At 39.1% G+C, this 26,360-nt stretch overlaps 1 protein-coding gene and 1 long non-coding RNA gene across 5 annotated transcripts in view; one reads left to right on the forward strand and one right to left on the reverse strand.

The window, feature by feature from the left end:
• Positions 1 to 26,334, forward strand: LOC117817766. 3 transcript variants are annotated; one of them, XR_004632200.1, is made up of 5 exons: positions 1 to 116; positions 3,312 to 3,381; positions 23,978 to 24,111; positions 24,903 to 25,019; positions 25,530 to 26,334. It is a non-coding gene; the product is annotated as an uncharacterized LOC117817766 (long non-coding RNA). The 3 variants fall into 3 exon arrangements; XR_004632199.1 differs by lacking the exon at positions 23,978 to 24,111 and having other exon boundaries at positions 25,434 to 26,334; XR_004632198.1 differs by lacking the exon at positions 23,978 to 24,111.
• LOC117817765 (sodium bicarbonate transporter-like protein 11) overlaps positions 6,013 to 26,360 on the reverse strand; it is a 33,825-nt gene continuing 13,477 nt past the window's right edge. For both annotated transcript variants that reach the window (XM_034690533.1, XM_034690534.1), the window contains exons 5-20: positions 23,944 to 24,163; positions 23,744 to 23,825; positions 23,276 to 23,399; positions 18,296 to 18,505; positions 16,330 to 16,414; positions 16,052 to 16,177; positions 15,824 to 15,937; positions 15,546 to 15,678; positions 15,195 to 15,268; positions 12,794 to 13,064; positions 12,315 to 12,421; positions 11,821 to 11,986; positions 10,310 to 10,483; positions 9,379 to 9,574; positions 8,974 to 9,143; positions 6,013 to 7,365 (exon numbers count right to left, since the gene is read on the reverse strand). In XM_034690533.1, coding sequence (XP_034546424.1) covers positions 7,299 to 7,365; positions 8,974 to 9,143; positions 9,379 to 9,574; positions 10,310 to 10,483; positions 11,821 to 11,986; positions 12,315 to 12,421; positions 12,794 to 13,064; positions 15,195 to 15,268; positions 15,546 to 15,678; positions 15,824 to 15,937; positions 16,052 to 16,177; positions 16,330 to 16,414; positions 18,296 to 18,505; positions 23,276 to 23,399; positions 23,744 to 23,825; positions 23,944 to 24,163 — 2,319 coding nt within the window. In that variant the 3' untranslated portion in view covers positions 6,013 to 7,298. The remainder of the gene's footprint in view (positions 7,366 to 8,973; positions 9,144 to 9,378; positions 9,575 to 10,309; positions 10,484 to 11,820; positions 11,987 to 12,314; positions 12,422 to 12,793; positions 13,065 to 15,194; positions 15,269 to 15,545; positions 15,679 to 15,823; positions 15,938 to 16,051; positions 16,178 to 16,329; positions 16,415 to 18,295; positions 18,506 to 23,275; positions 23,400 to 23,743; positions 23,826 to 23,943; positions 24,164 to 26,360) is intronic.

Consider the following 26,360-nt stretch of genomic DNA (forward strand, 5'->3'; position numbering starts at 1 on the left):
TTACATCTTCTCTTGAGTTTGCAGTTGTTTCCTACCTCCGTTGTTCCTTGGGATTTACTTTTGTGCTCCTTGCTCCTTCATTTGGGTTGTTTTGGATTCGTCACAGACATTTTTAAGTAAGGTTTGTTTCATCTGTTGTCCTTTTGTTCTTTCATTAAATCTTCACATCTCTGCACATTGGTCCTCCTCCTTTCTTTGTAACCCAGTCTGACAGATTTAGTCTTCAACAGTGTGTGTGCTTTCTAGAGATGCCTTTCTAACAGCTGTTGTAAAATTCACAAAGCTCTTGGTCTAGATTTTAATGTGGACTGCTGTCCTTTAATGATCTAAAATATCTTGTCTTTGACAAGAAGAGACCCCTCAAATTCTGTCCTAGAATATTGTGTGCTCCTGAATTACCTAACTGGTGTCAGTTGTCATACATATGACTCTCATACTAAAAACAAACCATCAAGATTCAGACACTTTTTAACCAAAGTCAAAGGTACAATAACGGCTTAAAAAGAACGCACACTAACTGTAAAGGTGGTTACATCTCTACATTTGGTGTCATAAACATCTACTTTACAATGAGTCTGTTTTATTCCTCTCCTCTGGGCCATATGAACAAGGAAAAGCTGCTGCAGGCTAATATGATCCTTTTATAAAGATTCTCCCTCGTGTTCAGTTTATCAAGCCTTTTAATAAAACTTAGCAGTGTTGTCAAAATGAAATGAAAGGCTCAAAATGTCTAACATTTAATAACAATGCATGGAATTGAGGATATCATTATGTAAATTGTTTACTGAGAGTATACCTGTTAAATCTTATTTAATAAAACCGTTGATCATTCGGTTGACCGAATTGTAATGATGGTGCTGACTACCAATTATGCTATTCTTTCTTAAAGCATGTCTCAAGTTAATTTAGGGAGGAAAGAAAAGCTTGCATAAAAAGTTAGAGTGGAAAAAAATATTGTATTTTTATTTGCATCACTCAGGGAGTCAAAACATCCAGTTTACACCATGCCATCCATGGTGTGTGAGAGAGTTGAAGCTTCACTCTGTTATAGTCTGTCTGGTGCACAGATGGTGAAGCAGTTTGTCTTATAGTGATGGTTATAACAGTCTGACTAAGCTCTGAGAACAATTCAGGAGCTTATTTACACTCATGTTGAACACAAGACGCTGAACAACAGGAGCGGTAACAAACATAGGGATCTAAATACATACTCAACCTGATGATGGCAGCTTTCATTACCCTGAGGGGTTAACAACAACGTGAAGAGGCTTCTGCGTAACGGCAGATCAATGCTCCAGGGTTAGAGTGTAAAGTATGATGAATGTAACAACAGTGTGATGTGGACAGCTCAGAGCAGTGGCTCTGAATGCTTGTTAATGTCATAGATCTATTTCTGGAGAGTTATGTAGATCTGCAGGGGATGAACGCTATTCTCTTTTGATACTGTACATGAATATTCACAAAGAGTAACGCCTCATTCTCATTCAATAGGGAAAATGGTTCAGCAACCTGCTAGGACAAATTTGCTATCAGATACACCACACTATGTATGTAAATCTGTCGAGTGTTAGCTGATTTCACCGCTAACTCTGATGTTTCTGTCTTGAGGTATTTAGAGACTCTCAGTAGAAACAGCTTTCACTCATCTGATCTTTTTTACTATATTAAGCGGGTCTTTTGTCTGATACTGTAAAATGCAAAGCCCTTTATGATATCGGAAACACAATGAGGTGGAAAACCTTGATACCTTGCTCAACCAAAATGTGCAGAATTCAATTGTTTTTCTGTCCCCTCTGGTGCGTTTCCACCAAGCCGTCAGGTTTGGTTCAAGTACTGTTGATACAGTTTGGAACGGTACACCCTGATCTGCTTGCATTTCCACAGCCAACTGTACCTTGGGGCTTCACAGAAGAGGAGCGTTGGCTGCGTGACAAGCTCCAGAACGGCTTGATTTTCCTTTTGGCACCATGTTAACAGATAAGACCGTGAAACACATTGTTCACTTACAGCAAAGTCTAAGTAAAGTCGTTTTAGTGTGTGACGGTCTATTTGTTGTTTTTCTATATTGTTTCCTGTTTTTTGTAGTATTTCCCCTAGTATCTCAAGTCTGGTATTACTTCCTGAGTTGTCCCTCATCTGTGATTGTGTGCCCTACCCTGATTAGTCTCACCTGTTAAGTTTTGTGTGACATTTTGCACCTGGTGTTTATTAAATCCAAGTTTTTTTTATGTCTGCATTTTGGGCCTTTGTATGAGTGCACTTTTCAAACCTGACAAATCCAGTATAAAAGCCCCTGTTCAACTGCTTCCAATGCTTTTGCAATGACTGTTCTCACCCAAATGGCGTTGTGGTAATATTTCCAAGCAAGAAGTGACGTTGGATTGATCTTATCCCTTCAGTTGAGAAAGACACTAATGGAGTAAATCTGAAGACACTTCTTCAAATTATAAAAACACATTTTATCACACTGAGTACTGGATGCAGAGTTTGTGAATAGTCTTAGAAGACTAAAGCTCACAGAATATACATATGTATAAAACTGTGAAGAGCTGGCAGGCAGATTCTTTTGCTGTGGGTCATGCTGGCTGTCTTCTCCTGTCTGTGCTAAGCTGAGCTTACTGTTTCTTTGCTCTTGCTTCAAGTTTACCCGTCAGACAAATTTATCTTTTATTACAACTGGAAAAAAAATAGCAGTTCTAAAAATGTCAAATTATTCAACCAAGTGTATCTGTGATTTAGGTGTACGTGTAAAGCATTCAGTATAAATCACTGTGTGACTGTTTTTTGTCCTGGGTGCATCTGTTTGCTGTTTCTGTTGTTTCAACACTGATTCTGCACATCAAGCAGCCCAGAGATTTTTGTCAATCCCACCGGCTGAACCTCCCCAACAACAAACCTGACCCACTCTTATCTACTGGCTCCACACACACAGATCCATTGTCTGTCTGTGTGATGCCCCTCTCCTGTCTCCATGATACACCTTAATGGATTCTGACATCAGCATCATAAGGGCCATCTTTAAAGACACAGAGTGGGTTGTTTATTGCAGCTAGTACCGTGGATTTTTTCAATTTAGCATCTCCGATTCTCCTCAGACAACATAGGTGTTGTTATTTAGCACAAACCCTGTCATGTAGCTCATTATGTCCTGATGCTTGCCTTATTCATCAGGTGTGAATGTGGGCATGATGTAAATGAAAAGCAGAGGTGCGAAAGCGGAGGTGTGAGGATATGAGAGCATGTCTGTGTTTTGTTCTAATTAAGTTTCTGCAGATTAACCCCGATTAAGTGGAGGCTCTTGTTCTTTCTAGTCTGGAGAAATGCTGGAACTTACTCGTCGGCTCTGCTGGTGACACTTCTGGGACAAGGAAGACGTGACAGGTAGGCAAAGTTGACACACAGATACACGGGATGCTCTGGAAATGTGTTGGCCTTGAGCTCTACCTGCCCAGACAAATTATTCACCATAGACCTCAAATTAAGCAGGGTTTATCTGTGTGGGTGGCAGAGAGATAAGAATACTGGTTTATGTAATGGCTAATTAATATGCAGCATATCTTTGATGACAAAGAGAAAGAGATGTGTTTCTATGGTCACAACTGCCACTTCAGTTGCTTGCATAATGCAATTTTGCAACAGCTGTAATGAAGTCCTGCCATCACAACAACTTTGTATGTACACAGTGAACTTTCCAATAATGTTGTATTGGTGTCTCAGTGTGTGATTTTATATTGCATTGCAGCATTTTGGGAGCAGGACAGGCATAGCATCTGAACACACAGCTGCAGCTCAGATACACACACTCGGACATGCACACACACAGTGCTGTTCCACACTTCCATCTCTGACGCTACGCATTGCTACTGTCTCCCCCATTACGCCTTTGTTACAACCTTTGACAGCAGATCAGAAGCGAACAGATTTCCCACCAACATTCAACCTCTGAGTATTACACATTACCAGTTGTGGCATGGGTGGGGAGGGGACAAGTTGTGGATGGGTGCTATATGATCCATGGATATCAGCACCCAGACAAAATGGCCACAAGTAAGCACACTACAACTCCCAGCAGCCACCACTACCTGGACAGCTGCAGGTGCTTAAGAGCCTTGATTGAGGCAGGACAAAGGGGCTGGAAATCAGACTGGGAGAGAGAAGCACACGGCTGGAAGAGAAGAAGGAACACTGAGGCTGTTTCCGAAACGGCCTGCTACATACTACTTACTAATGTAGTAGGCAGTAGGTATTGCCTACTACATACTGCGTTTGAATTTAGTATGTAGTATGACTGTTCTGTTCGATCTGTCATGCAGCATGCTGAGCCAGACTTCGCTGGATTTCCGGTTTCGGAAAGCGGAAGTAAACAACGGCGAAGCCGATAAATAAAATGCTTATTTAGCATCTATTTATGATTTAAAAAGTTAGGAAGTGGTTTATATGTAATTTGATAACTTTCACAGCACCCAAAAACGGATTTCCTCCCGTCAAAAAATGAGGAAAAAGAAAAAGCAGAACAAGCGCTGTGCATTATGGGAAACAGTACGCGAGGCAGACTGGTCCGATGCATACTGAGATATTTTCCCAAATCAGTAGACATCTGGGGAGTTTTGGCTTACTGCAGATTTTGCTCTTGTTCACATACTACTTACTACATACTGAATTTTGGACATATCAGTACGTACTGCTAGTATAGTAGGCGATTTCAGAAACAGCCTGAGAACTGAGCACAGGAAAGCGACTAAAAGGAACCTTGTTTTTTTCACAACAGAGACTTTAAGTTGAATGGACACATTTTTTGAGTACTTTTAAAAGGAACTATTTTCTCCTACGGGATGCTTTAAGTTACCATTGAGACCTTGTTTGAAGAATTACCTGAGTTACCTTTTTGTTTTGTGTGATTATACCTGTGGTTGAATAAACCCCTCCTTTTTGTTGAACCTGAACTGAGACTGTTTCGGATTGATTTTACACTTTCCCACCTCGTACCGCCCTAGAAACCTCTCATGACATCACACAGTTTAAATGGGGAAATTTATGCACCTGTTAAACCTTGTCTCCAATGTATAAGGTCATTTGAATTAATTCCTCTGTTTTTAAGATCATAAGTTATAAAAGTCCCCCCATTTTGTCAATCTATGCATAGCCATGGTACTGGCTGTGTTGTTTGCTTTCTAGGTCAAAGTTAGCTTAGTGTTCTGGCAAACCTGGACTAAAGGGCTATAAGAGAGTAATGCTATGTGGGTTGTTTATTAATGTCAAACTCTGACTACCTTTTCTTTGCTTCTTTAGATTGCATGCAATTATTACAAAACTAAATACCCATGTTTTTTCTATCAAACCATGCCTTCCTGAACACTTCTAACCAAGAAAAAGATCCACACTGACTGTCAGAGGACATTGACTCTGTCCCTCTCAGGTTTCTTTCATCTTGCAAAGACAAAAAGTGTCTGAACCAGCCCAAACATTGTTCTTATGCTGCACTCGTGGATATTTGTTTACCCATTGATAATTGTTGCACTCACTGCTTCTTTATGTCATTATTTGAAAAAGAGCACTCCTTTTTTGTTAGAAGGCTCAAATAAACAGTTCTCTTATTCTAAAAATATATTCAAGAAAAAATGTTCAGACAAGTCACAATAATGTAGATGATGCTCTAAAGGTCAAATTGTAATTTTCAAGGCAGCAAAAGCAGTTTAATGTTCCGAAAATTGGAGCTAAGCTAGATCTAATTGTGGTGACATCTGGAGTCATGCTTTATATCTGCCAAAACTGAACCTCATTATACAGGATGACATACCTGTAGATTATTTTCTGCTGCGATGTAGAGGTGAGCATCACCAAGCTAAAGCTCAAACTGAAGATAGGCCTCTACTGCCCTCTATTGGAGAAAATATCAGTATTCTTGCTAGAAAAAGGGCATCATAGTGCTTCTGGTGTTTGAATAGACGATATCCTCCTGCATCTCTGAGAGTTAACATCACTGAAGTTCTGTGTAATGAAAATGTAGACTCATTTCCTTTTTAATGGGCTTTATTTGTTTGAAGACAGTTTGATTAAAACCCAACAATAACAAACAACTTTCATATTTACATCATAATTGTAATGCATCCTGTTTCTAAACCACTGGACCATCTGGCTTCAGTGTGCTTAATTGAAACCAAAATGAGACTCTCTACGTGCTGCATGTTTCAAACCGTGACAAATGTCTTCTCTTTCCATAAAATGATTGTGAATTGTTTTTTGGTTCAATAATGAAATCACCCCATCCCCAATCCCCTCTTTAACATCACATATTGAACTCATATAGGACACACAAAAGCAGACCTCTATTTAACAACATGACACCTAAACTAAATCACATTGACTTCTTTAAATACAAAATATATGACAGTCACTTGTGCACTTCTTGGTTGCTAGCTTAAAACAAATGAGTGGAAAAAAAGACATAGATACTCCTCTATGACTAATACTACTGAATGCACTAAAGGTGTGGGAATGTTGCTTAATAAGGATGCTTAAAGCTTCAGTAGGCAACATTATTTCATTACAATAACAAGTTTGACTATTGCAGGTCACCAACAGTATTAAACTGAGTAGATGTCTGATCCGTGTCTGTGAGGGCCTGCCCTTCATATTTAGTTTTTATGAAATAATCCAGGCTGAATCAAACAACCAATCAGAGTTGGTGCAGTCGTAGCAAGCAAATCACAGCACCTCTGTGTATATACTGGCATCATTTAGCTTCTATGTTACTTGTGTTTGGTAGTGTGCACACACAGGTCGTGTAATAAAAATGGCCATCCACACCTAGAACCATGACTGCAATGATTATATTGGTAGTCTTACACATTTTGTCATCGGAGTACAAATTGAAATGAATAGAATCTCCCCCTCTCCCTTTTCTCAGCACCAATGAAGCTACTTTTAACTTTCTTGGATGTATATTAATTGGCTGTCTGTGTTTCTGGCAACCTCGACTTCCGACTCAAGCCTAGTAAAATGCATGTGCAGGTCTTTGGCGTCACTTGGTGGGATGGGCTTAGTAGGGTGATACAAGGTAACAGAGGGAGAGCTGGATGTGTTTTTTCAGGTGGAATTTTCCTGTTTACTGTACCTTAAATGTTTGGAGAACAATAAGAAGGTAAATGACCCGTGCAGTCACCAGCAGAGTGCAGAGCTCATTATATTCTTGCAATCCAAATGCATTTAGTTTAGTTAGTAACACGATCACTGAGCTGTGAGGCTGTCTCCTTCCAGCTGGAGAGAATGTATGTTTTCTATAAGCTGTCTTTGTTGTTCTACATGTGCTGGGAGTCCAGGATGTCAAGATACTTTCTGTCGATCATTTTGGGAAGTAGGCTGATCCTGAGGAAAACACAGAGAGATGAAGTTAGATGATGAAGGTGATACTATGCAGTTTTTAGGGGTTGGGTACCATTCCTATTTTATTGATTCCGCTTCTGGTTCGTATCAATTCCTGGTGTTTGGGGCTAGTTATTCCGCTAGCTGTTTCTAATGTAATATGATGGTACATTAAAATATTGAATAAGGCTAAAATCTATGGATATTCCTATAAATAACCAGATATCAATGATGCATTCTGCATGCCTCAACTCTGGTGACTCAGTGGTAGCAAAGAGGTGTCACCCCTTCACCACAAGTCTTGTCACTGCACATTCCCCCACTCTCTCCTTGTCCATCGCACCCTTCATCACAAAACGGAACAGTTTCTGAATCTTTGAGGAACGAAGGGTGAAAGAGAGCTCCTTTGAACTAATTTCTGACCAAAATGTGTTTGAATTATTTGTAGTAAGCAACGCATTGAATTCAATGTATCCCCTCAAATGAACACTGTTTTGAATCACACTGGTAGTGCTTCATACCTTTGCATGAAATGTCTACACATGTTGTGCTCTTTTTAATCATTTTGTATTTTGAGTAAAGCTTAGTCAAACTTTGGACCGCTTGCCACAGTCCGCCACCATCCTCTTCTCAAAATTTTGATGACATAATGTGTCAAATATGAAGTAATGTTAGGTTAACAGCACAGCAGGTCCTGGCAGATGAGTACAACTTCAGTGGACTGCAAAATTCTCACTGAGGCTAATCCTGAAAGATTTGTGTTGTTGTTAGGAACTGAAAAAGCAGAACCGAAAGTTACGTGCCTTTATAGGACCTCAAGAATCTCAGACATGTTGCAACTAGTTTTTGTTCCCTAAGCCTATACAGGTATATGCCTTGTACATAAGTACATAAGTAGAGAGACCTAACTAACACCTGAACTTCAATAACGGTTCTTGAATGAAAGTCTTTGTAACAGTCCCTTAAACTAGGCTAAGATAACTCTGACACTTAGAACTGAGTTGTTTTCACAGACTTTAGAAAGCTCTCTCCAAAGCCACAGAGAATGGCATCCAATTGTGTTCATGCTGAGTGTGACGAGGAAGCTGATCCTTTTTTGTGATATCAGTCGAGAACACCTAAAACAAGTGCTCAGCATGAATGTTTGGATTTTTTCCCCCCATGAAACTAAACACTGTCCTAAAAAACAGGTTCAGAGACCATCTGTGTCAGTCACATTCTCACTAACTGGAAAAAAAATGGATTACATATAAGGTTTGTTCTTCTGGATACAGGAGGAGGAAAACTTTCCTATAAAGACGACTTACTATCATCAATATAAATAAAACATGGATTTAAAGTTTTAGAATTATAAAAGAAAGGGGAAAGGAAGACATTGCAGTACATTAAACATATTTTCCTTGGAAGATTCTACAGATTAAAGTCTGTTTAGTGTCCGTTATACCTGATTCGGACATTTGAGTGATATACAGCTCCTTTACAGATGTTTAGATAAGTCTAGGCCTGCTACTGTAGATGTGAAAGAGACTTAGGACAGATTTAGATTCCATGGAGACATTATATTTACAGTGTTGGTTTCTGTGGCCTCTGTCCTCCATCTGTCAGTCTTACCTGATGGGTACGAGCAGGATCATCAGCAGAGGGAAGACCATCTTCATGTAGGGTAGAGGGTACAGCCCAAATGCACACAAGATGATCAGCTGGATCATCTGCAGAGCAGTGAAGAAGTGAATCTTCCTCTGAGGCACTTGGCGGATGTAGTGGGCGGGAGGATATGAGGTCTAGACAGAGGAGGTTGAACATAATGTTAAAATGCTGTTTCCACTGACACTGTTTCATGTTGTTTTTTCCTGAAGTAAAAGTAGATTGACTGGTAGACTAGTAGATTGATTGATCTTGGAGGACCGGTTCAACTCAGGGGTTTAAATGTGCGCCCCATGTACGGTGGCTCTTCAAATCCGACCCTAGTCCCCCCACTCTCTTCCCAATTTCCCATTCAATCCACTGCACTCTAACCTGTTCCTTCAGTAGCAGAGCCATCCGGTCCATCATCTGGTTCCCATCAAGTGAGGTGGCTGCGATGTAAAGGAAGAGTCCGTACAGGACAGGCTTTGGGATCCACTGCAGAGGGATAGGCAGCATGAACGCAGACAAACCGATCAGGATGTTTGCCACCAGAGAGGTCAGACGCTGTTCGTTCACACTGATGATGCTGTTTTACAGAGGGACAGAGAAAATCTTAGAATCACACTGAAGACTTTAAATCTGACTTCAGAACATGTAGAAAATTTTTCTTAGTTATTGTAGGTCAATGCTAACACCATTTAAGGCCTGTGAACCCCTTAAATAAGACAAACAGCCAGAGAGTTGGTTTTAAGACTTGGATTTTGATATCTGAGCATGTGTTTGGGTCCAGGTGACGCCTCCAGTGTTTTCCGAGGCTTGATTGACTTAAGACAGACAGGGTATGTAGGGTGAAGGTCAACTCTGCTTACTTGCCTGTTGTGTGCTTTTGACCATGACCCATGGTTTTCATGGTCTTTTTACCAACATGGACGCCCTAGAATTCCATTAAACCGTGGAAGGTTTGGACATCTGTTTGTCCATAACTACTAAGAAAAGTATGTCTGCTGTAAAAGACAGTCTTTTACAATCAGGAGTCCCTGAACCTGTGGGCATAGATCTTCATCTGCTGTCGAGAACAACCTCCTAAGCTGATTGTTCTCTTTGTTATTGGTAAAGATGTTGTAATCCGATATTTCTTATAATTAGTTTAATTATAAAAGTAGAAAATGTGATGCTGTTTTGTTTGTTCAGTATTAAGGCAGCACTGTTACAAACCCCTCCACCCCTCTCTTTCACCCTGGGTTCAACAGGTTTAGATGACTGCTGTTTCCAATCTCAAAGTGCACTGCTGGGTTTGTGCCCCTGTTTGAACCCGACTCACGTTGTGTAGACATGTCCGTTCTCTACGTGTTGCTCCACTTTGGCCAGCTGACGGGCGTGTAGGTGGGAATGTGGGAAGGCAGCGTGCATCCATGGCAACCCCAGACAGGACATGAGGATGTTGATGAAGCCAGTCAGCATTAAGTCCCAGTGGAACGTTGTTCCTTTGAGCAGCCTGGAAAAGACAGACGTTTTTTCTAGTTTTACTCTTTGCTATCACTACACTGTTTTAGCAGTTGTTGTATGATGTTAATTTACCTGAAAGCAGTTCATTCTTGAGAGGATTATCAGTTATGGGATCAGAATGGTTCATGGATCAGAGAATATTCTCCTTTCATCAGATGCCACATTTTAGGCAGAATCAGAAGCGGACACTAATACCAGCATTGATCTCAAATGACATTTTTAACACCAGAACAACTCTAATCATTATCATATTATCTAACTGTAATTCTGCAAGTGGTTCCAGGATTATGGGGCAGAGAAAGTCCTGTTTCCCAAATCCAGTGCATGTGTGCCAAATTCAGAGAAAACCTCAGAAACCAACAGTTAAAGGTTGGCCTTTTGCAAAAAAAACACTAACTTCTTGTTTTGATGGGGATACACTTCAAGACAAAAGGGAAGAAGAGCAAGGATCTGGAAGTGTGCATGGATGAGTTAGAGATTTGTCTACAAATAAGCACTGCCATCAAGCGGCAAACTCCGGTCTCAAACATTGAAGCCAATGCGGAAGTGATATAAACTGCAATACATCGAAAATCCGCTTGAGGCTGGCTGCAGAAACACCGGAAACCACATAGATATGAATGGGAAAAAGACGATCTTTGCAGCATTAATAAACATGTTTACAGCCTGGTTCAAAAAACGGCTTGGCCCTACAACGCTAATCTCTCTAATGGCATACACTGTACGGGGGGTGAATTTTTTTCTAACGTGACGGTTAAGAAGATATTAAGATTATGAGTTTTGGCCAAATAAGGACATGACTGACGTGACTCCCGGTCGGGAACACACAGCCATTGGCTAAGAGACTCACACTAGGTCACACTCTGCCTAGTTGAGTTCCGCATTACCAATATGGCTGCCGCCGTCGATTTGCTTCAAAACAGCTCTCAGGAACAGATGGGTGACGTCACGGATACTACGTCCATATTTTTTACAGTCTATGACTGCCATACAACAGTTACTTCTGAGCCGGTTAAGTTTCAGATTAGTTATGGAACTTGATGAGTTGGTGGATCAGGAATGATTATTTCACTGCTTTATGCAGAGAATTGAACTGTTGTATAAAATCAATATTACACTCAATGTCGTGATGTACAGAATATCAGCACTGCTATAATTCTCTTTGTCACAGACTGAATTAAAGCAGTGCTGATATTCAGTACAGCATCACTCCCTCTTACCTAATCGTGTTTAATTGAACACAGAATCCAGCCATTGCATGTAACATGTACAGCAGATCAGCATGGTAAAGGAACAAAGTGAAATGAAGAGCCGGATTTGTCTTACTTGTGTTCTGGTACGTGTGTGAGCGAGATGACAATGTTCTGGTCGATGAAGATGAGCAATGCAAGGAGAAAACCAAGGCCGACTGCACTCAGTGCGTTCAGGCCTGTCAGCTTTTCAAAGTGAGGGAATGTGAAGATTGCGTGGTCGTGGACACTGAACACAGGAACTGAAAGATACGAAAGCTTTATGAAAAACAACTCAAGAGTTTTGTTATTTTTCCAAGTGTAAAAATGACAACATCACATAGTGAAATATATATCTTGAAAAGTGAACTTTCTGCTAGTAAGCTTTTTTACAGGGAACACTCTACTTCAAACCTTTGACCGACATTGACTCAGAACCCACACTGAGTTGAAAGCTCTCCAGGAGCAAATATTTTTCTTGTTTTTGCTGCCAACAGACGTTATAAGAACAGTGGAAGGTGTTTATTGTGCCAGAGTTGTGACTTTAAGTCACAGGGGGATTCCTCTGTCAGTTCTTTTGTTTTTACTCACGCTTTATGTCGAGGAAAAGGTAGGAGCCGATGAAGGAGAATACCACCACGGAGATTGGCAGAGCACAGTCAGACACCACCTCTCTGATTTTGTCGTTCAGATACGGGCTGAGGGGGAGGAAGTGACATATTTTAACATCATGCAACTCCTCTGTAATGAATTCTACAAGTTTTGATACTCAACTTATGGTAGTTACTCTTAGCTTACAATAGTCCCTGCCAAGTTTGGACTGTTTGCCAAAAAAGGGAAAAAACAATAGTATCCTAGGATTCACATATGGACATACACAGTGGAAAAAGCCACAGGGTAATGTTGGCGGCATGGCATGAGTTTTTAATGGCTGACTTACAACTGTTGTTTAAAACCCCCCTACATTATTCAAACCAGAATATACTGTGAATCCAAAGGTTATAAGACAAATAATCCTGCCACCATCTGCTTTATATTATGTGATTAAACAGTGCAGTGAGTGAACATACCTCCTCTTGAGGAGATAAAGAGCATAACCGAACCACAGAGTCCCCAACATGAGCAGCAGACAGAGGATGGGCCTCTCTCTTGTGCACAAAACCAGATTCTCCGGCAGGAACACATGTTTCTCAACAAGTGCCAGCACTGTGCCCGTCTTGTTAGGATGCTCAAAAATATTTGTGTGGTTATTCGCCTTCTCGAGAATTTCCGTGATCTTCTGGAGGACAACCGTGGTGTTTGTGGTCGCCAGTATAGGTCCGTGGTAGTAGTGCTGAAAGACTGTGTGGGAGACAGATGATAGAATTACTACTTATGACAATGATGGTAGATATCTACTCAGTTTGTTCTAATTATGAGAAACTTAGGTTGTATTCTAATGTTGAAATACACCTGTTGCTGCAGCATCAATGACACATTTTGTGAATGAGGTACATCATGTGGTTAGAAAGGAAAAGCATGTCTTCAAGATGACAAGAGGTGCATTTCGACCAGGAGTTTGAGGTCTTTTAGCCCCCAGAACTACTTTCCCCAGAACTGAAATGTCCCTCTGCCCCATTGTTGTCTGCGTTCAGACCGCGGGCTGAAGTCCCAGGTAGATTGTTCAAATCAGGCCAGTGACACATGAAGAAAAAAAATATTATATAGAATAATATTTTGAAATCGTAATAAATAACTAAACTAGTATGCATTCCCAGGAACTCCCTCTGTGTTTCAACAACTGTATAAACTCCACAAACACCATGACGTTCAGCCGAAAGTCCCAGGACTAGGTTACACATAAGTGTATTTAGCTTGTTTTGTCCTTTACATGTATAAAAGTGTTTCCTGACAAAAAAAAAAACAATTCCTGTTCTCTTTTAATGGTCAGATTTATCACTCATCAAGAACATTTGCTGTGGAGCATGCATGTGAAAAAATCTGAATCAGCCCTTCCATCATGTATCACATGGTTCACAACTTTACAGACATAGTCAGTCTCCTTGTTTAAGGTCTTGGTTGCTTTTTGAGGGTATAAAAAGGCATCCCATTTAATTTCAGTCTGTTTAAAAAAAAATAGCCAAAAACACCCCCTAGGAGCTTTTAGCATTCACTAATCAGCCACAACATTATAACCACCTACCTAATATTAGGCTCCCACACAGCCCTATATACTGCTAAAATGGCCTTATTTAATTAAGCCTAATTAAATAAACATTGAGTGCTCAAATGCAAGAGCCTGTTCACAATGGGTGATGTTGGTGATGTAAGGCTTGATAAGATCATGCAGATGTTATCTGGTAATGATAAAATGTCCAGCTAGGGTAAAAAAAAAACATCTCTCCAAGTAGATGTAACTCCCAGCAGAGTAATGCAGCCACTTCATCTATAGAAAGGACATGCAATGTTTGAAAAGAGTGCGACTCATATAGACTAGTATGCCCAACAGATTACACAAAAACACACATTTCTTTAGACGAACGCATAATCTCTATCAGGACTTAAAGAATGACTGTGGACATTAAACTGTGGTCATCCAGCCATCACAGTTTGGCTCTTGTCAAAGTTGCTGACATCCTCATGCCTTCTTGTTTTTCCTGTTTCTGACACATCAGATACTGGAGTAAAAGAGTTCTCTTGCTGCCTAACATGTCCCATTCACTGATAGGGGCCATTGGAAAAGAATAATCAGTGTTATTTACTTCACTTGTTAGTGGTGATAATGTTGTAGCTGATAGGTGTATACATGCAATAAGTTCCTTTGTGAAAAAGGAAGAAATTGTTTTGTTCACAATTGTTGTAACAACTATTACTTATGTTGATATAATAAAGCAGACGTTTTAAAATCACTAAACAATCTTGAACATAACCAAATTATTCCTTCTCTTGTAGGCTGTCACATTTAAAAATGGCTCATGCCCTCATTCAGCTTTAGCCTCAACAAAAATATCAGATACTAAAGTAGAGAATGAGAATAAAATGCACCACACTGAATGTCTTACAACACATTGTCCCATCTCACTGATATCATTCCTCTTTCATGAAGTTGTTCTCAGTATTTATTTTATCAAAGCTTTGTATACATGCTTTGCTCAGTTGGTGTAGTTTAATAGAAACCAGCCCGAGGCCCTCAGGATAAGATATAGAATCCACCTCGTGCTCGTCCATTTATTTCCTGTCTCTTGATAAATTATTGTGAGAAACATATAAGCAGAAGCAAGGAGAAAGACCCTATTATGTTCTTATGTTCTGTTCAAGAACACACAGTGGGGCCTTGTTTGATTTCATGCTTTGCTTTCCTCTAAAGACTCCAAGATAGATGACTGCATTAGCAGGGCTACATTAAATTTGACTTCCCCTGTGAAGAGAGGAGGGATGGCTCCACTGCATACACATTACAAACATGTTTAATGTTGCCTGCCCTTGACTTACTTTTGATGGTGCCTTTCACAGCGTCCCCGACAAATGCTACAGAGATGAACAGCGCAATGACTTCTTCTGTTGAGCTAGGAAATAATGGAAACAAAACATTTGTTAGAATGCAGGGCACGATCACTCATGTTTCATCAAAATAGCCTATTTTATACCAGACGCAGACGTAACAGTCCATTCAAGGACAAATGATAGCCCCGATAGTGAAAGAGCACATTAAATAAAATTAATAATTATGGCTGAAAACAGGAAGTCACAATAGATGCTTCTCCTCTTATCAGTGACCCTCCCAAATGCAAAGCTGTACAGTGTGTTATATATCATAATATGGTGTTCAGTATTTGTACTCACCGTTTGAAGAGTTTCATAAACAGGCTGGCATTGAATAAGCCTCCAAGGATGAGGAAGAGACTGTTCCACAAACCGATGCAGGCGTAGAAAGCGTCAAAGTTGAGGTCGTAGTCGTCACAAATGCCCCTGATGACTACAAAGCACAGAAAGAAAGGCAGTTCAATGCATTAAAATAACCTGTTTCATCTTTTTGATCAGGACTAAACTTTTCAACACTATATTTCTAGTCCTCTTTTAACATGTTTAGAATCAGAATCAGCTGTTATCATGATACACACCACTTATGAAGATGGCCAAAGGCGCGGTGGTCAGTGGAATCACGAGCGGTGAGCCAGCAAATAAAGCATAAATCACTCCTCCAATGCTCTGGCCAACAATGGTCTTCTGGACATCTGTCAGAACCCAAACGGTGAAACGTCAGTGCCTTTGTTTGCCTCTGATTTAGTTAGTAGTTAATCATTTTACAGGATCTTATTGACGAGGACAATAAAGCCAGAACTCAATACCTATTTCTCCTCTTGTGCTTTCATCATTCAGGGAACCAAAGGCGATAGCAGGCAGCAGAATGATAATGTAGAGGAAGATAGCAGTGGTAGTGTATTTCAGCAGACATCGTTCCTTCCCATGCATACCTGGAGGGATTATTTAACAGGTTATTCAAGATTCAACAACTGGCCAGCAACTAAAATCTACTTTTAGGTAGGATACTTAGAAGAAATTTCAGGATTGTAGCAGTTTTAAATCTGTTGAATAGATGCAAAAGTTTACAAAAAGATAACTTTACCATCTGTGAAGTCTGATGGGTAGAGTGGGAGTCTGCGGCGGAGGTCTCTATAAATACCTTTACCGAATCTAAAGAAATCTATGCACTGAGAGAAAAACAAACAGAAAAACTGAGCATTTGTTCAGTCAGACGAAACAGGAAACACAAATAGTCATATATAATAACTCTAGTGTCAGGATAAGTTTGAGCGTTCTAATGGGACCTTTTAGTTTGAACACCAAGCATGAGGAACAAATCCAACAGAGGAATAGTTAGGTAATTGTTAAAGTGCAAATAACCAGGAAACAGATTGGTCCTGACTGTATAACGGGGTAAATCAAGGTAAAAATGTTGGATAAGATTTGAGCAGTTGGCAGTGTGCTGGTCTGAATTTCATTATCCTGCTTTAGGACTGACTAAGTTGGCACAAAGTTGGTAAATGCTGTAACAGTTCCTTTTAGTTTGATGGCTGTTTGACAGACTGTGATCAATAAAACCATGCAGATTTCATAATTTTGTTAAGTTGTTGTGATGTAAATCCTTTCACCTAGCTGTAGATGAACATGATGTAATAATCAGTATAATACACTTGAGGTTATCTAACAAAATGTGTGCTTGCATGTGTTTTGTTGTTTTGTTTTTTTTGTCCTTTTTACTGGAGATTGGATTACAAACACATTAATTAGCAAACATTAATTTCACGTTTGTGCTTTTGAAAAGAAAACTCTTGTCCGGACAAGTGTAGGCAGTGTTGAGAACAATAAGCTCCCTATTACAACATAAATTACATGACCAGTCACGTGCAGTCAGCTTGCTTGTTTAAAAAGAAAGCAGAGTTGGTATGGGGCTTGGATACAACACTGCATTTTGGCGCTCTGAAGTATGATTAATGAGCTCCTGGTCCATAATTAAAAAATTGGGACCAATCTAGTTAACATTCCAGCATTTCTCGCAAACACAAAATTGTATTCTATGAATGTGGTATATACTACATGCTCAATGAGATGCCAAACAGAGTATCATTAGTATGATAGTTCGTGGTTTCGGACACACCGTAATTATCCCTAGGTATAAACTTGCCAAAAAATCTTTTAAAAAACATTTTTCACTATCCATGTTGAGACCTCTGCGATGCTAATGCAATGTTTCTGTTGATGAATTATCTGCTTAATGCATGTGATAAATAAGCCTTTTTAGCATTCAGTGTTAAAACACTTGATGAGGAACACAGCAGCAGCAGCAGTAAAAAGTCATCATTCATTGTGTTACATAGCCTGATTTTCTATTGCACAATGTTGGAATTGCCAAATAAGGTTGATTTGGATGCAACAAACCCTGCTTAACAGCTTTTTTTGAAACCATTCATGGCATCAGGTGTAGCCACAACCTGCTGTAAACTTTGCTCTTTTACTACCTTAATACATTCTTTCTCTTTTGGCAGTGTTTGAGAGTTCCCATTTGTCCAACCTCCTACTCGGCACACACATTTCCTCTTAATTTAATCACTAGCCACGTGGAGCTGCAGACATTCTGCTGCCAGAAACCATAGCAGACTCTGGCAGCACTCTCAATCTGTTGGCCAGCTGCTTTTATGTCCTCAGGCCTGGCCGATAAAGTGTGGAAATGGGATAATCAGATCATCTGGCTCAACTGTTTTCTTTTAATGTATCACAACTTTATATTCTGAGTGGAGCTGGAAATCATGAGGGTGGTCCCCATGTTGCGAGCCCTAATAATCAGTGAAGAATATAAAGGCTGGTTTATAAGCTAAACTCGTGTTAGGAAGAATTCTGTGTCTGTTTTGTTGTACATTGTTGATGAGAAGGTTAATTTTTTTGTCACTGATGTTGCTCAATAGTAATATTACGTAATCAACCTTCATATTCGTCATATGGCCACTTCTTATCTAAACAAAAGCAACACAGATTGCAGCAGAGATTCAAGGTGTTACTATCAGCTTTCCATGCAACACTCTAGTCTTTCTTACCTCAATCGGTTTCCCTCTACGTGGATCTGAGTCCTCCACTTCCTCTATGACCTGCTCCGAGGTGGCCGCAGAGAGATGCTCTTGGTGGACCACTAAGTGCTGTTTGAACTCGTCCTCGTTCCTGGCTCCCAGAAGCTTCTGTCTGAAGGAAATGTCGGAGAACATTGTGGAAAATGTTCTGCCAAGTTCTGTCGCCGTCTTGGTGCTTTTCTGAAAACGAAAATGAGAAATTCAAACAGAGGATTAAATATACTTGGATGTATTTTTACATCCTGCTATTGATTACATTTTTTTGTTACTCATTCTCCCTATGAGGATTTTGTGTAGAGTATAAGAAGGGAGCCAGTGAACATGATGTTATTAAATGGCATCATTGTCTAAATCACAGCCCAAAAGCCAAAGATCATCAGCTTACAATAATGGTTGCAATTTTGCACAACTATGTAACTTGCAGTAATTAATTGCTAGCATCTTTCTCTAAGAAATGCATTAATTAACTAGGGCATTGTCCAAATAATGTTTTATTACTTAATCTAAAAGTGGAACATTTCTGACACTCAACATACACCAGATGTAATTGCACCTTAGTTATCTGTAAAGCTTCCTTTCCTAGCAGTCTTTTTCGATGTTTTGGGTTTTCATAATAATAATTAAAGGAATACATCAAAATAAACAATAGTTAAAATATATAGTATAAACGTAAGAAAAAAAAGATAACTCAAAAAGTACAACAGTTGATCGATACCACAGGCATATGAAGTCCCTATTAAAATGAGACTGATAACAGTCACAGTTAAAGCCCCTGTAGAGACTTTTTAGCTGCTCATAAAAGAATCTGGAAAAACTTATTGATATTTGAGCTACAAAAGCAAACAACGAACATCAGCACAAAAATTGATTATTTCTGTGTAATCACTTTTAAAGTCTGAATGACGCCATCAGTAAAGGAATAAGAGACACTGCTTTGTCCACAGGGGGCGCCAAATTCAACGCAAGTGGAAAGCTCCTTCCAGGGGCTTTGAGGGCGATAAAGATACCATCATTATAGACATTGCTGATTCTAAATATTGCATATCTCTTTTTTTCCCTTAAGTTTTCATTAATTTGATACAATTCTAGTACACACAAAAAACAACCATCAACAGGCACAGGCATTGAAGACTCTGCCTGGTTGCACATGAAGTCAGCTACCCTTCAACAGGGCAAGACTTCGGACCAGGAGTGGAGTATGCATTTTATCAAATATATGTATAATGAAAAAAAAAGTTATGTGCATATGCATTGTGCTCATAAGAAGGAGATCAAATGGGGTCTATGTCAGCAAAACTCTGTTCAGGGTGATAGACACCAACACATGCCTGTTTAACTGTCATCAAGGCCTTTTGTTTACAATGTTACAATGTCATTTAGCAGAAGCTTTATCCAAAGTGACGTACATATGAGAACAAGAACAACACAAGCAAATATCTAGACAAGAGGAAACAAGATCAGTAAGAGCAACAAAGTTGACAAGTTTAAAGTTGACATTGAACTAAGGACCCCGTATGGCCACTGCCCAGGTTTACAAGACCTGATGCTGCTTGCTCCATGAATACCAGTTACAAATAATCTTTAAGCCAGGTGTTGGTTTCCTCACCTTCAAGCTTATAAGTATTTTCTGTTCTAGAGATAGAAAAGCTTATTCAACCAAGTGGTTTAATTCTTTAGAAGTTACTCAATCTATCTTACTTCCTTGGAGAGTTACTGTTGGGCATAAATGCCTAATTAAATCCAGTGTTTTACACAAAGTCTTGAACATTAATCCACAACCTCTGGACCTATGGCAGTGCCAAAGAAACATTACAGTTCATTTTGTCAAATACATGTGGGGGATATAAGACCACAGCTCTCTTGTGAGAGACACGCTAAATATGGCATCGTAATTTGGCGTTATCTTTTAAACCATTATTAATAGTTTATCACCACCCTGGCTACATAATGGCACAGGATAGATTCCAGCTGCACGTTCTGAAAGAGGTTTGGGTTGTTTGAACCAAACATCCTAAGTCTATTATATTTTTATCCTGTAATAACCAGCTCAGCAATATTTTTTGCTTTGCCAAATGTCATGGAAAAGAGGTTTACCTCCAGCTGTAAATAATGTGTTCTCTATGAAGGACAATAGACTACTGATTCCAGGCGTTGATGCAACAGTTGAACCATTCTATCGAAAACAACATTTAATGCTATTATCATGTATCATTAGGGTAATACCATACTCATCTTAATACCATAAGGAGGCTAAAAGTGTTTGGTTTGTTTCCTGAGACATTTTGGATATTCATTTTGTATTATAGATATAGTATATTCATTTGGGTACTTCTGACAACACTGATGGCAATTGTGTGTCAGATGATCAGTGCTTTCAATGGACTTGGTCACCAGTGGATTTTTGATGGCCCCTGGGTCTCCAAGGTCGATTAAATCTTGAAGAGACTTCTAGACAGCTTGTATCAGCTCGACTATCCGGCGAGGCTGACAGTATTTGTAATAATGTTTGGAAAGATAGCTTCATTCTAAGACCATCTAATTGTTTACCTAGAGATTAGACCAGAATCAGTGAAGCTTAAAGAGATGTGGGACTGAATATTCTAGAGGGGACATTGTCAATAAAATGTCATCTGCATAGATGTATATCTTGCTTTTTAATCATGATTTCAAACCTAACATATTTTTTTACTTAAGCTTTGAACCTTTTTGCCTATGCTACCAGGGCCAACTAAAATATAACTGGTGAGGCTGGGCATACCATTCTGGTGGATCTGCCATGTTGGGGTGGGGTGGATTAATCAATTAGTTCTGACTATAGATTATATAATACATGGACATTGTCTAAGGGATTTCACATATTGGTTTCTGAAACCCAGTGGTACTGGTTGAAAATGCTGACTCAATCTAGCTTTCCATCAACCTCACATGAGGCATATTGGCAGAGTTGAGGTGGGTCTTTAACCACAAATAGCTTTAGTGTGCCTGCCTGTCGATCAAGTTAGCTGTACGCCTACTTATGTAAAACTCATAACCTTAATATCTTCAAAACTGATAGTTCTTTTAAAAAATTACCCCCGTACAGCAAGTACGAAAAGATAAATAAGATATTTAGAACAAAATATTGTATTGTGTATATCAGGCTTTAAATTTTTTTTATTTTGATGTGAAGATTGGCTTTTAGAATAGATGTGTATGTGGCTTTAAGAGCTTTTATAGGAAGCCTCAAGTGGACATGCGAGGAACTGCAGTTTTCAGCACTTTCACATTGGCTTAACCCTCAAAGACCTAGACAGCGGCTACTTGTTCTTCAATGTTTGATCACTTTTGATCCACTAATCCTATCTTTTTCGCTTTAAAAACTCAGTTAAAGCGGACTTTCTCAGCTTTCCATTGATACCACATTTGTCTCATTCAGTATATTCAAAATACATTTAGGAGAGTCTGGCACCCCCAAAAATGGTCAGGTCTTTGAGGGTTAATCTATCATATGCATTTTGGACCAAAACCATTTTGTTATTAAGTTGGATAGATAACACCATTGGTAAGACTTTTTCAATGGTAAGACTTTTTCAATGTAATGTCAGTGGCTGCATCATTACATTGAAAAAGTATTCTCTTATTGTGTGTAGAATAACATCCTGTAATAAAACCCACTTGGTCTAAATGAGTTAATACAGAGATGACTTTCTCAAGCATGTTTACAAATACTTAATAATCATTATTTAATGGGCTTAGAGGACTGAGATTTTGCATTTGTAAGTGTTACTTGCACGATATAATAGCTGTGCTCATGTTGCTAGGCATGGACTGAGTGGCTTTAATAGCCTTATATAATAGAATTAGAATTGTAGACAGTGCACCCTGATAATATAACTACAATTATATTATAACTATATTAGAATCATATTATACTATTTATATCCTGTCCTAGTGCTTTACCAGCAGTTCAATGCATGATTGGTTTCCATATTTTGCACTTCAAAGGGAATCAAAAAGGGGGAAAAAGAGGACAAACATTCACAAGAAGTTTGCTACAATAGGCAAAAAAAGTAACAGAGTAAATCTTTTCCTCCTCGATCCATTACTCAAGGGGAGTCACCCAAGATGCTACATAGCCAAACACAAAGCCTATTGTCCACATCTCTAACTTAAACTTTGAATTGAAAATCATCAATGTTTGTCTACTGGGGCATTTTTCTTCCATACCTCTGGTTCTTCATGCAAGCTGCTAGCACCCAGCAAGATCCTGGGAGGCTTCCTGAGGAGGGGTGTGAATATGTTTTTGTCCATGACTTGTCGGTGACTACATCTCTGTTACCAAAAACTATATAACCTCTGTGGTTCTGACTGGTCCAGTCAGGGCAGGAGAGACCTATGATGCCTTTCCACCTCTGGTGCCAGGTCCAGCCCCCTCCAGTCCAGAATTTAATGCAAAACCACTGCCAGCTCTTTGGCAGGGTGTCCAAGCTCAAAAACACCTTCGTCCAGGTCCACATTAAGCAGATTTTTTCTGATTAAGCCATTTGTTAGGGTCACATGCAAATTAGTTTTCTCAGAAAAGCTGATTTTTTTCTCTGAAAAACAGATTATATTTTATCTGGATATCCAAATGATCTAAACTAAAGGGCTTCCTTTCTAATATTTGGGTTCTTTTTTTATTTTTTCTTTGCAGTGGTTTTACAGCTGGAAAGTGTATTGGACTTACTTATTGGATATTATGTCATATTATGATATTATGTCACATTTGAGTTGGAAAAAATCTGAAGATTTGAAGTGTGTGTGGTAATCCTGAAATTTGCTGGCTGAACCTTCTTGATCTAAGTCCATTTTAATGTGCACTTGATGTTGACGGACAATTACTATATCATTTGCATAAGAAATGATAATGCATTTTTCAAACACAGCCATAAGACTGCTCAAAAAACAGACAATTTTTTAATTGCATGTTACCGTTCTGGGAGGGGTCAGGATGAGGATGACGTAGCGGGCCTCGCAGCAATTTTCTCCCCAGTTCTGTGCTCTCTCAAGACGTGCAATGCAGACATGACGCCTCTGCAGACTCCTCACAGTGGATCTACAGTTCAGAGAAAAAACAATTCAGAGAAAAAGCAATTCAGAGAAAAACAATTCAGAGAAAAAACAATTCAGAGAAAAAACAATTAATTTCAAATCAGTGATGTATAAATTATTTATTGTACGACACTTTGTATCGGCATGTGTGAGTCCCAGACATTGAAGTCAAAGCAAAATTACTTTTACACTAAGAGTTCATTTTTGTGTGTTTTCCCTGCACAGTTAAGTGAACTCAGTGACCACTAACAAAGAGATTTCCACAACAGTCACACTGCTGGGCTGCTGGATGGCAGAATTAGTCAAAATAGCATCAGTTCATGTAAGCATTATTGCAGATAAACTCACAGAATACAAAGCCAGGACTGCTGATAACGAATTCCAGTGGAAGTAGAGGTCACACCCTGAATGGTCTCAGACAGAAGGTGAACTGTGGGAGTGTGAAATATTGCAGTTATGAGTCCATAAAAGCTTTTTTTACTAGACATGTATATGCAGCATTTAGAGATAATTTCAAAGTGGTTCAGAGTGAGATGTGTTTTGCTCACCATTACACTCCTTTCCCCCTGCATCTGTAAACAGAGAGTTCATGACCTCCTCCCCATCACAGCTCTCATGGCCATCCTTCACCATTTGACTGAGCATGTGTCTCAGCACCTCATCCAGAGTGGCAGCTTTCTCATCCAAAAGGATGCTGGCCTGGGCAAGGAAGCTGTGTAGGTCTCTCTGGGCACGCACTTCATCTTTGAAGTTCATCGGCTTCACATACTAGTGAGAGAAAGAACAAAGGAATTTGAATAAAGATATAAAAATACTGAAAAATGAGAGGTTAGATGTTAATTTTCTGATTTCACTCCTTATGGCCCATTTAGTTTCTCAATAAATTTATTTAAAGCTGAATATTGACGCTTAAACATTTGGACAAGTTCTGACTAAGATTTTCAACATCAAGACCAAATTGGGTGTGAGTTTGGGAATTTTAGCTTTAAAATGTGACAGTGTGAAAAACAAACTTTCATAAAATGTATTTTCAGTAAAAAAAAAAAAATGTCAGTAGAAGGCACAGAGCGGGGTTCACAGGTTTAAAGATTTATTTTAAGTTTTGAATAGAGGAGATCACATGTGGCTGTTTAAGCTTCAGAAAGTGTGTTCATTATATTCAAGTGCCTTTGAAGGCGCTTGAATATAATTCTGTTAAATCTTTTTTTTTTCTGTTTATTAATCTGTGTATTAAAAATCTCAAATGTCAGAAAATATTTTTTGTTGTTCAGTGAAATGAGCGATCTAGCGGCCGGATTGAACTCTTGTAATAATCTCTTTAGGGGCTGAGCACCCTACAGGTCTGATCCTGAAATCGCCACTGCTGGAAAATATCCAGACTCTCATTAAAATTGGTGGCTGTTTTACGTCATAATGATACAATTACTCTGTGCGCAGTCTTGCCGCTGTTCTTTAGACTGCAGGACCAGCTGACCCAGAGGCTGAGCTACTTGTGTGTTTTGTACAGACCGAAAGACACACTATGTCTGCGAGTTCAAAGCAGGAAAAAGTATGCAGACGATCATGCCCCCCCTCTACAGGAGATGTGACCAGTTACTGATGGGAGAGATTCATATGATCACAAGTAAGTCATGTTGTTTTTCAGTTAATTCAGAGGTAGAACAATGTGATTTGACATTACCAATGTTTCTTTTTTTTCCCGCCATTATTTGACATTAGACATTATTTGTGCTAAAAGCTTTCTTCAACAGTATCTACAGTGCTGAGGTTATTCCTTGTGAACTTTAGGCCTCACTGATGCTAAAGATTTGTAAAGTAGAGCACTGGCTCTTATGCTAGTGTAGTTAATGTCTGAAGTAAATAGCATGTAAAATAACCCAGTTACCAGTGGACAGTGTTTGAGAGATTAAAATCCCTCCAGGAGTCAGATTTTTTGTCCCAAAGAGGGTCAGGTGTTTTAGTGTGGCTGTGTTTTACAGGTTTAATATTTATTTATTTTTAAACTTGTTTTTCTTTTGTTATTCATATACTGTTCTAGTATGGATGCTGATGAGTTGGGAGCAGAAGATGATATGTAGAGGAACATCGTGACCAACCAATGCCCTGACCAACCACTAATATCCCTCTTCCACAGACCTCCAAGACCTCCACTACAGCCTGAGAATCCAAAAATAAAAGAAGGAAAGGACCCTGTCTGCTGTCTGTCCCACAACCAGATAAAACCTACAACATCCCAGCTGATACAGAGAAGGGAAGGGCAGCAGTCTTCCAGAAAACAGTCTTATATTTCTCCAGGCTCCCCACTGTCCAGATCATGGCATCAATTGGCCTTTGACTATGACCTTACTTGCCAGCATACATAGATATACACAAATGAATAGGTTACGTGAATGTATTCACTTTTCTTTTCTTTTTTCACGTCTAAGAAAATCTTGTTAGTCCTGAGAAAAAATCTGAATTATAGGAAAAGGTGAATATTCAATGATAAAATGTCAGAATTGTAAGAAATCATTTTAAATTCAATGATGGGGGTGAACATTTTTTAAAAAAGGTCATAATTAAAAAAAAAAGACAGATTTATGAAAGAAAGTCTGAATATTAGGAAAAACAAATAATTTAAAAAAAAAAGTCAGAATTCTTAAATAAAAGTCAGATGTCTTAGACTTAAAAGAAAAAGTCAGAATATGATACGTCAGACTTTATAGAATGTTGAGATTAAATCTGAGATCTCAGATTTTCTCAGAATTATCTTAAAAACAAAAAAAAATGAGATCTGAAAAAAAATCAGTGGCTCTTATCCTTGTTTTTGTTCATGAATATGCATTGGCAGAGGGAAAAGCATGCACACTTACCAAATGAATGCACTTAACTTTTTGAGGAGTACAGATTATGTCAAAAATCCCTTTAGGTGCAATTAAAACGAAATGTGTACAACTTTCTATGATGAGTTTTGTTGTTATATGTT

The sequence above is a fragment of the Notolabrus celidotus genome, chromosome 8 (genome assembly GCF_009762535.1).
Source record: "Notolabrus celidotus isolate fNotCel1 chromosome 8, fNotCel1.pri, whole genome shotgun sequence".
Taxonomy (NCBI): domain Eukaryota; kingdom Metazoa; phylum Chordata; class Actinopteri; order Labriformes; family Labridae; genus Notolabrus; species Notolabrus celidotus.